Consider the following 10,424-nt stretch of genomic DNA (forward strand, 5'->3'; position numbering starts at 1 on the left):
AGAGCCAATGCTTTCACCGCCATAGCCCAAGATCAATTGTAGGTGACAAATGGATAACCAAATGTGAACTGAACGTAGTATTGATGTGAACATTTGAATATTGAACCATTTCTTAATAAAGACATGCAGCAAATTCACAAGTGCTTTTTGCTGACAGGTTTTGAAAGTGAGGGGCTGGAATATTCCTGTTTTTCTCTGTCTTATTCACTGTGGAGCTGAGGAAGAGAATTATTAAAAGCAAAATCTGAAATAGTTTGGAATCTAAATGATCCTTTACAGAATTGAGAATAATAGAGCTTGCAGGAAAACAATAATTTCATTCATTTCTAATGAGTTAAATGTTCACAGAATCCGTACAAAGCAGGCGGCCATTCAGCCCATTGAATCTGCACCAACCTTCCGAAAGAGCACCCTACACAGGTCCAATAAACCGCACTATCCCCATCTAATGTTTGGACACTAAGGGACAATTCAGTATGGCTAGTCCACCTAAGCTGTATAGCTTTGGACAATGAAAGGAAACCGGAGCACCGGGAGGAAACCCACAAAGTCACAGGGAAAACATCCAAACTTCAGTCACCCGAGGTCAATATAGATACATGTTAATTTGTAATAAAAATGATTAAAATTAATATGATTGAAATCTATATTCAGCAAATATATAAAGTCGAGAGCAGAGTGTATGTATTTCTTTCTTGCCCAAGGACCCACTGACAACCCAGAATTGTGAAACAATGAACGCTGATGGGAGAAAACAATGAAATCTCCGTCCCGGGATGGTCTTGAACCACCAATCTTTCAGTTGACAGCCTATTGTGCTACAGAGAGTGATGCAAAAGCAGATCAGGGGATATTCTAAAACAGAGTATGAGCGAGTTAACACTTCAGATTGCAATTGGTGGAATAACAATTGTTCTCTATCAGTTTTACTCTTCCAAAATAAAAGGTGTGGATCCACATCTTGTGGATACGTGGGAACACCTGATCCCACCCACTGCAGACACAACCATGTCACTGGGAACCAGCTTTTCTACAACCACCACCGTCTCCCTTCGAGCCTTTTAGTGTCTTGTCTGTTACCAAGTATTCTGATTGTCCCAAAGCTGATATTAGATTTGAATTCCTGAGCTGCAGTAATGAGAATCCTTTCAATCTCTCAGATCAGTTAATTTCACCGATAACACCAGAATCAATGTCCCAGCCTGTTAAAGAAAGGGAAAGGTGCCTGGACTGTCTCTGCTCAGTTGGACAGCTCACCCTTCATTCTCCTCGGATTCCAGTTCCCAAAGATTCACAAAGCTGGAGACGGTGTTTTTCAGTTTGGTTCCTTCTACATTTTTCCACCTGCCAACATTTTCCAAAATCGAATAATAATAATAATAATAATAATAATCTTTATTTATTGTCACAAGTAGGATTATATTAACACTGCAATGAAGTTACTGTGAAAAGCCCCTAGTCGCCACACTCTGGCACCTGTTCGGGTACACAGAAGAAGAATTCAGAATATCCAATTCACCTCAGTCTTTTGGTACTTGTGAGAGGGTGGGAGGAAATCGGAGCACCCAGAGAAAACCCACGCAGACTCTGCACAGGCAGTGATCCAAGCCAGGAATGGAACCTCGGAGCCGTGAAGCAACAGTGCTAACCACTGTGCTGCCAGGCTGCCCTCTCAATCCTCTAATTTGCATTATGTCTGGGGATGAGGAAATTCAGTTTTGTGGAGAGATTATAAACAGGGATTGCTCTCTTCAAAGAGAAGATTAAACAGAGATTTCATGGAGCTGTTCAATATTATGGGATGGTGACTGGGGAAATGGGCGGTTTGCTAGAGCAGAAAGGGAGAAACTGTTTCCACTGATGAGGGTCAGCAGTCAGAGGTTAACTGAAGAAAGACAGATTAGTAATTATGTAGCACCTTTCTCAACCAGAGGGTGCCACAATTAAATCATTATTATATTGGCGGATTTTTGTTCCCATGTTTTATGGTCTATTCCTTTGTTCCCTTGAAACTGGACTATTCCCAGGATACCACATAAAGATGGGGCCATTCAAAAATAAAACCTAGCTGATTTATTTGGTTTTTACCCAGAATCTTCACCTTGAAACTGGGCTGGAGTTTATTAACAGCAGAAAAATACCTCAATGAACATGGTTAACAGCAAAATCCAATCACTGCAGAGATTTGTGAACTTGCTGGTGTCTCCGCAGATGGTATGACTGAGTGAATCCCTTCCCACACTGGGAACAGGTGAACGGTCTCTCCCCACTATGGACTCGCTTATGTAGCAGCAGACTGGATGACCGAGTGAATCCCTTCCCACACTGGGAGCAGGTGAACGGTCTCTCCCCAGTGTGAATTCGCTGGTGTTCAGCAAGTTGAGATGCTCGCTTGAGCCTAGACCCACAGTGAGAGCACCTGAATGGTCTCTCCTCTGTGTGAACGCGTTGATGGGACATCAGTTTTGAGGCACCAATAAAGCACTTCCCGCAATCTGGGCACTGAAATGGTCTCTCATCAGTGTGAACACGTTGATGAGACATCAGTTCAGTGGAGCGTTTAAAGCACTTACTGCAATCTAGGCATTTAAAAGGTTTCTCATCAGTGTGAACTTGTTGGTGGGACATCAGGTTCTTGGAACTTTTGAAGCACTTCTTGCAGTGTGAGCATTTAAACGGTCTCTCATCAGTGTGAACTCGTTGATGGGACATCAGGCTCCCAGAATTTTTAAAGCACATCTCACAGTCTGGGCATTTAAAAGGTCTCTCATCAGTGTGAACTCGTAGATGGGTCGTCAGGCTACTGGAACTTTTAAAGCACAACCCACAGTCTGGGCATTTAAATGGTCTTTTATCAGTGTGAACTAGTTGATGGGTCATCAGGTTCCCAGAACTTTTAAAGCCCTTCTTACAGCCTGGGCATTTAAAAGGTCTCTCATCAGTGTGAACTCGTAGATGGATCATCAGGCTCCTGGAACGTTTAAAACACTTCCCACAGTCTGGACATTGAAAAGGTTTCTCATCAGTGTGAACTTGCCAGTGTGAGAGCAGTTGCGAGTATGTAGCAAATCCCTTCCCGCACTCGGAGCAGGTGAATGACCTCGCCTCAGTGTGAACTTGCTGGTGTCTCACGAGGTCAGATGACTGGGTGAATCCCTTCCCACATTTGGAGCAGATAAATGGCCTCTCCCCAGTGTGAATTTGCTCATGACTCAACAGGTTGGCCAACTGAGTAAATTCCATCTTACACTCCGAGCAGGTGAATGGTCCCTCTCCAGTCTGAACTCGCTGGTGTGTCAACAGTGCAGATGCCATCGTAAATTCCTTCCCACACTCGGAGCAGGTGAATGGTCTCTCTAGTTTGATACCATCGATGAACTTCCAGGATTGATGGCAAGTGAATCCCTTCCCACAATCTTCATATTTCAACAATTTTTCTCTGTTGTGACTGTATTTATGGTTTGACAGGTAAAATAATCATCCACACACAGAACACGTATATAGTTTCTCACCACTGTGAACAGTGCTTTTTCGTTCCTTGTTTAAAATCTGATGATATTCAGGTTACGATAAATTGGGCGACTCTGTTGGATCCTGATGCAATCGTGAATGCAAATCCTTCCCTTCTAATACTCTGCAAAACTAATTTAAAACAGAAAAAAGGAGAGAGTGAGAGAGAACCCACAAAAACAGGTTGCAAAATTGAGCTGAATGAATTTGGTCATTTGTGGGGCCGGCACAAGGAAAAGTGACCATGAAAGCTGCTGGCTTGCTGTAAAACCCAGCTGGTTCAGTAATGTCCTCCAGGAAAGAGAACCTGCCACCAGTCTGGGTCTACACAAAATTGGGGCTTTGATATGTGGAGGGGGCAGGTGAAAGGGGTTAAGTGAGGTGGGAGGAGAAGAGGAATTTATATATCTGCAGAATCTCCCAAACCATCATTTAGAAAGACAAGATTCACATGTGTGTGTGAACACCATCATCCCCAAGTCACAGACCATCCTTTTTTAAATATAAATTTAGAGTGCCCAATTCATTTTTTCCCAATTAAGGGGCAATTTAGCATGGCCAATCCACCTAACCTGCAATCTTTGGGTTGTGGGGGGTGAAACCCACGCAAACACGGGGAGAATGTGTAAACTCCACACGAACAGTGACCCAGAGCCGGGATCAAACCTGGGACCTTGACGCCGTGAGACAGCAGGGCTAACCCATTTCGCCACCATGCTGCCCTAGTCACAGACCATCCTGACTTGACTGAGATCCAGTCCTGGATGAACAGAAATTTCTTCCATTTAAATACTGGGAAGACAGAATCCACCGTCTTCAGTCCCCGCTACAAGCTCCACTCCATGCACACTAAAACCATCCCTTTCCCTGGAAATTGTCTGAGGCCGAACCTGACTGTTCACAACCATGGTGGAATATTTATTTCTATATTTGAAAGTCAGGGTCGACAGGATGGAGTTTGGCGTTGTCGTATTGGGTGCCTAGGTCTATGCCTCAAGGCCCACCCATTTTCATATTCTTTGATTGACTTTGGAACAGTTGGATACAACCAAGGGGCTTGCTCCACCATTTCAGACGGAATTTAAGAGTCAACCAGATGGCTGTGGATCTGGAGTCACATGTCAGGCATCCAAGATTAAGACGGCAGATTTTTTTCCTTAAAAACAGCATTAGTGAATCAGTTGTTTTTTTATGATAATTAACAATGGTTCCTTGATCGCAATTAGACTTTCAATTTCAGACATTTAATAATTTCTAATTAAAAAGCCTGCCATAACGGGATCCAAATCTGGGTCCCCAGACCATTACTCTGGGTCTCCACCAAGATGACTTACCAACCACACATTTGTGCCATCTCCAAGAATAAGTATCCTTCTGTGAGGGCTCTGAGATCTCACACTGCATTTTTTTTTACAAAATACTTCTTGATATTGTCATGGATATTTCTAAAATTTCATAAATCGGGATAAAGAGCTTTGTAAAATGGCTGAATCTATCTCCACTTGTGACCTCTGAACAAAAACAACTATCTGGGATTCATAAAGAAACTAACACCTTGTTGTATCTTTAGAGACATGCTGATTCTGGACTTTGGAACCCATGTTCTGAGGCAAGCGGCTGTTTAGCTCATAGGGCTAATCGCTGGCTTCGAAAGCAGACCAAGGCAAGCCAGCAGCACGGTTCGATTCCCGTAACAGCCTCCCCGAACAGGCGCCGGAATGTGGCGACTAGAGGCTTTTCACAGTAACTTCATTTTCAAGGGGCTGGTTTAGCTCACAAGGCTAAATCACTGGCTTTTAAAGCAGACCAAGCAGGCCAGCAGCACGGTTCGATTCCCGTACCAGCCTCCCCGGACAGGCGCCGGAATGTGGCGACTAGGGGCTTTTCACAGTAACTTCATTGAAGCCTACTCGTGACAATAAGCGATTTTCATTTCATTTCATTTTCATGTGAAACACAATTATTCTCTGATTTCTGCAGTATAAATCTTTCTTTTCTCTGTATTTTGCTGTTTGATTGAAAAGGGAGCAATGTTCAGACTCTCTCACTGCATTTTTGAGGGTGTATAAATAAACTAACCGTTTTGAGTTCATCCTACCTCAACAGATTAGTAAAATAGGCCATCAACAGATTAGGAATTAGGCCAACGCTTATAAAGGAGGAATCAAATCAAAACATCTTATGTTCAGATGTTTGGTGAGAAGAGAAATCAATGTTGTTTAAATTATCACCTCTTCTGTCCCTAAACATATCCCAATGATATCGCTCGACATGACCCTATCTTAATTCATGTTTCTGAAACTGTCATGCATTTCATGCTTACTCACAAGTCTTCTTCCATCACCCCTGAGGGAGGAGCTGGCCAGAGTTGTTTGGAAAAGGAGCCTGCAGGGAAGACAGTGGAACAGCAAAGGCAGGAGTTTTGGGGGGTTATTAGGGAGGCACAACAGAAATTCATCCCAAGGAGGAGGAAACATGCTAAGAGGAGGGATGAGGCATCCATGGCTGACTAGGGAAGTCAAGGACAGCACGAAAGCAAAAGAAAAAGCACAAAGTGGCAAGGATTAGTGGGAAGCCATAGGATGGGGAATCCTTTAAAAGCTAGCAGAGGACAACTAAAAAAGCAATAAGGGGCAGGAGAGAAGATTAAATAAGAGTGTAGCTAGTATAAAAGAAGATAGCAAGAGGTTTTTTTTCAATATATATAAGGCAAGAGAGAGGCAAGAATAGACATTGGACCACTGGATAATGAGGCAGGACAAGTAGTAATAGGAACCAGAGGAGCTGAATAGTTACTTTGCATCAGTCTTCACGTTGGCAGATACCAGAACTCCAGGAGAATCGGGGTAGAGGTAGTGTAGTGGCCATCACTAAGGAGAAGGTTCTGGGGAAACTGAAATTTTGAAGGTGGAAAAATCACCTGGACTGGATGGACTACACCCCAGGGTTCTAAAGGAGATAGCTGAGGAGGGTCCCAGAGGACTGGAAAATGGCTAATGTAACACCCATATTTAAGAAGGGAGGGAGGCAGAAGATGGAAAATTATAGGCCGGTTAGCCTAACTTCGGACGTTGGCAAGATTTTAGAGTCCATTATTAAAGCTGAAATTGCAGAGTACTTGGAAGTGCACGATAAAATAGGACTGAGTTAACACAGCTTCGTCAAAGGGAGGTCACGTCTGACAAATCTGTTAGATTCTTTGAGGAGGTAACAAGGAAGTTGGACAAAGGAGAGCCAGTGGACATGATCTATTTAGATTGACAAAGTGGCATATTAGAGGCTGTTAAATAAGTTAAGAGCCCATGGTGTTAAGGGTAAGATACTGGCATGGATAGAGGATTGGCTGACTGGCAGAAAGCAGAGAGTGGGGATTAAGTAGTATTTTTCAGAATTGCACCCGGTGCCTCAGGGGTCGGTATTGGGACCACAACTTTTCACATTAATGATCTGGAAGAAAGAGCTGAGGGCACTGTTGGCAAGACTGCAAATGATAAAAAGATCTGTGAAGGAGCAGGTAGTATTGAGGAAGCACAAGGACTTGGACAGGCTCAGAGAGTGGGCAAAAAAGTGGCAGGTAGAATAGTGTAAAGTTATGCACTATAGGAAGCATGGAGGTACAGACTATTTTCTGAATGGGAAAAGGCTTAGGAAATCAGAAGCAGAAAGAGACTTGGGAGTCCTTGTTCAAGATTTTCTCAAGGTTAAAGTATAGATTCAGAAAGCAGTGCGGAAGGCAAATGCAATGTTAGCTTTCATTTCGAGAGGGCGAGAATACAAGAGTAGGGATGTACTTCTGAGGTTGTATAACTCTCTGGCCAGACCCCATTTAGAGTATTGTGAGCATTTGGGCCCTGTATCTAAGGGTCCAGAGGAGGTTCACAAGAATGATTCCTGGAATGAACAGCTTGTCATACATGGAGCGGTTGAGGACTCTGGGTCTGTACTCGTTGGAATTTAGAAGGACGAGCCCTTGTAAGCTGTACCCTATATACCACCTTCAGCTGTATCAGCCCCAACCTCGCACATGAGGTGGAGACGTTCACCCTCCACACACCAGAACTCCTCCATACCCTCTCCCAACTCTTCCTCCCACTTTGCCTTGATCCCTTCCAGCGGCACCTTCTCCTCTTCCAAAATAGCCCCGTAAACCACAGACACTACCCCCTTATTAAAAAACTTACAGGATACTGCGAGGCCTGGATCGAGTGGACGTGGAGAGGATGCTTCCACTATAGGAAAAATTAGAATCAGAGGGCACAGCCTCACTTTGAATGGATGAGGATTTAAAACTGAGATGAGGAGGAATTTTCTCAGCTAGATGGTGGTGAATCTGTGGAACCCTTTGCCGCAGAAGGCCAAAATCACCAAATGTTTTTAAGACAGAGCTAGATAGATTCTTGATTAATACGGGGATCAGGGTTATGGGAGAAGGCAGGGGAATTGGGATGAGAAAAATATCTGCCATGACTGAATGGCAGGGTTTGGGTGTTCCGAACCCGATGTATTATAACTGGGCAGCGGGTTTGGGTCTTCTGAACCGGATGTGTTATTACTGGGTGGGGAATGTGGAGAATGTACGGAGCTGGGTCAGAGGCATTGACTCCTAATGGGTCAAAATGAAGGAGAGTTTGTGTCGGGGGTCGGGATTAAAAGGAGCTAGCAACTGCACCGCTCACGATGGCCCCGGGGAGATCGTCAGAGAGTCCGGTAGTAATACCTTCGTTGAGAATATGGAGGCAGTATCACCAGCACTTCGGGTTGGGGCAGGGTCAAGGGAAATGCCAATTCGGGGGAACTATAGATTTGAGCCAGGGAAGTGGGATGGAAATTTTCGGAGATGGGAGGAGAACGGAATTAGAACACTAAAAGATTTGTTTCTTGTGGGTCTGTTTGCAGGATTGAAGAAGCTGGGAGTGACGCATGTGCTGTAGCAGGGGGAAATGTTTAGATAAATGCAGGTTTGAGGCTTTGCCAGAAAGGAGATACAGAGCTTCCAGGTGGAGCTGGCCTCCACATTGCTGGAGGTGGTGCTGACGACAGAGGGACTGGAGAAGGGGGTAGTGTTCATGGTTTACAGGGCTATTTTGGAAGAGGAGAAGGCACCGCTGGAAGGGATCAAGGCAAAGTGGGAGGAACAGTTGGGAGAGGGTATGGAGGAGTTCTGGTGTGGAGTACTCTGGAGGGTGAACACCTCCACCTCATGTGCGAGGTTGGGGCTGATACAGCTGAAGGTGGTATATAGGGCACACCTTACAAGGGCACGGATGAGCCAGCTCTTTGAGGGGGTAGAAGATGTGGGAGAACATTGAGGGGGGGTTGCAAACAACATTCATATGTTTTAGTTCTGTCCAAACCCAGAGGACTACTGGAAGGAGGTTTTTAGGGTAATCTCTGAAGTGGTGCACGTGAAACTGGACCCGGGGGCTCAGGAGGCCATATTCGTGGTGTCGGACGAGCCGGGGTTGGAAACGGGTGCAGATGCAGATGTTGTAGCGTTTGCCTTGTTGATTGCCCGAAGGCTGATCCTGTTAGGGCGGAGATCAACATCTCCTGGCGTGGCAGGGGGACCTGCTGGAATTGTTGACTCTTGAGAAGGTCAAATTTGAATGAGGGGAAGGATGGAGGGGGGTTCTACAAATCATGGGCATTATTCATTATGCACTTTCAAGAATTGGATTACATTGAACATTGGGGGTGGGGGGAAACTGTATGTGTTAATGGTGACTATGGGTGATTCCAGATTCCTTTTTGTCATTTGCTTATGTTGACACACAGGCCAACGTTTGGGGGTTTGGTAGGAGGATGGGATTGTTGTTATTGATATGGGGATTGACATTGCATTCATTACTGATTATTGTTGGGTGCAAATTTGGGAGCAAACATGAAAAAGAATTAAAATATTTTTAAAAAAATGATTCAATGGCAGAATCATGCACCGAGTGGCCTAATTCTGCTCCTGAGTCTTATGGTCTTAAAACGGAGGTTTTTTGGAATCTGGACTCTGTCTTAAAGTGTGGGAGAGATCGGAACCCTCACAACTTTTAAATATTTAGATGAGCACTTGAAATGCCATTGCATACAAGGTTACAGGCCAAGACCTGGAAAATGGGACATAAGTAGGTGCTTGACGGTCGTCACGACAAGCGATGGGCCTCTTTCTGTGCTGAAAAACTCGGATTGTTCCAACTAAACATTGCGGCCGTGTACATTTTCCCCACACAGTGATGGCTGCATTTTCCATTGGCAGTATTGCGGCCGTTAACTCAGGTTTGTAAGTTGCAAAAACCGTCTCCTCACTCGGGGAGAACGGGGGCTCAGGAAGTTATTTTTCGGAATTGGTGGTTTACGCGACATGTTTACGAAGCCTCTCCATCTACCCGTCGGATCCATCGCTCCCTCCATCCCTCTATTCCAACAACTTACCCATTGGGCTTCACATCAACCGCTTCCATCGCCATTACTCACACTGCGCATGCTCTATTCCCAGCCTCATTCACACCGATTGGTTGGAGGACTCTTGTTGCTCGTCCAGCCTCGCCATCTTTCGTCCTATTGGCTGCCGTCAATCAGCCGGCTATTGTGACGAGTTCAAAGGGTGGGAGCCGCCATAGGCTCAGCCTGATTTGCTGATTATTGGCAGCATTTCTGTTAGAGAATTAGAGCTGGAGATCGGTGGGATTAACATTAATTTCCCTAGTGCACTGATTATCACCTTTACATGAGAAAGTCCCCGCTTCAATCCCCATGCAAACTTTCTGTTTCAAATTTAACTGCACAGAAAAAAAACATTGAGATTTCGTACATCAGGTTAGAATTAACACAGAACAATATGAGGTGATGCATTCATTTCATTAATAAAATTACAATCTACATTAAATGGTAAAGGCTAATAAGTTTCAGAGGAACAGCAGAGA

General features: G+C 44.6%; 1 protein-coding gene across 3 annotated transcripts; it reads right to left on the reverse strand.

Annotated features, from left to right (window-relative positions):
• Positions 1-2,082: 2,082 nt before the first annotated feature.
• On the reverse strand, positions 2,083-10,065 carry LOC119952482 (oocyte zinc finger protein XlCOF7.1-like). Of its 3 annotated transcripts, none has more exons than XM_038776279.1 (2): positions 9,934-10,065; positions 2,083-3,642 (listed from the first exon to the last, which is right to left on the reverse strand). In XM_038776279.1, the coding sequence occupies exon 2, from the start codon at positions 3,313-3,315 to the stop codon at positions 2,173-2,175; it is 1,143 nt and encodes a 380-aa protein (XP_038632207.1). In that variant the 5' UTR covers positions 3,316-3,642; positions 9,934-10,065; the 3' UTR covers positions 2,083-2,172. The 3 variants fall into 3 exon arrangements, with proteins under 3 accessions (XP_038632207.1, XP_038632209.1, XP_038632208.1); XM_038776281.1 differs by lacking the exon at positions 9,934-10,065 and adding an exon at positions 5,838-5,942; XM_038776280.1 differs by lacking the exon at positions 9,934-10,065 and adding an exon at positions 5,834-5,852.
• Positions 10,066-10,424: the final 359 nt, after the last annotated feature.

Source organism: Scyliorhinus canicula, chromosome 17, assembly GCF_902713615.1.
Source record: "Scyliorhinus canicula chromosome 17, sScyCan1.1, whole genome shotgun sequence".
NCBI lineage: Eukaryota > Metazoa > Chordata > Chondrichthyes > Carcharhiniformes > Scyliorhinidae > Scyliorhinus > Scyliorhinus canicula.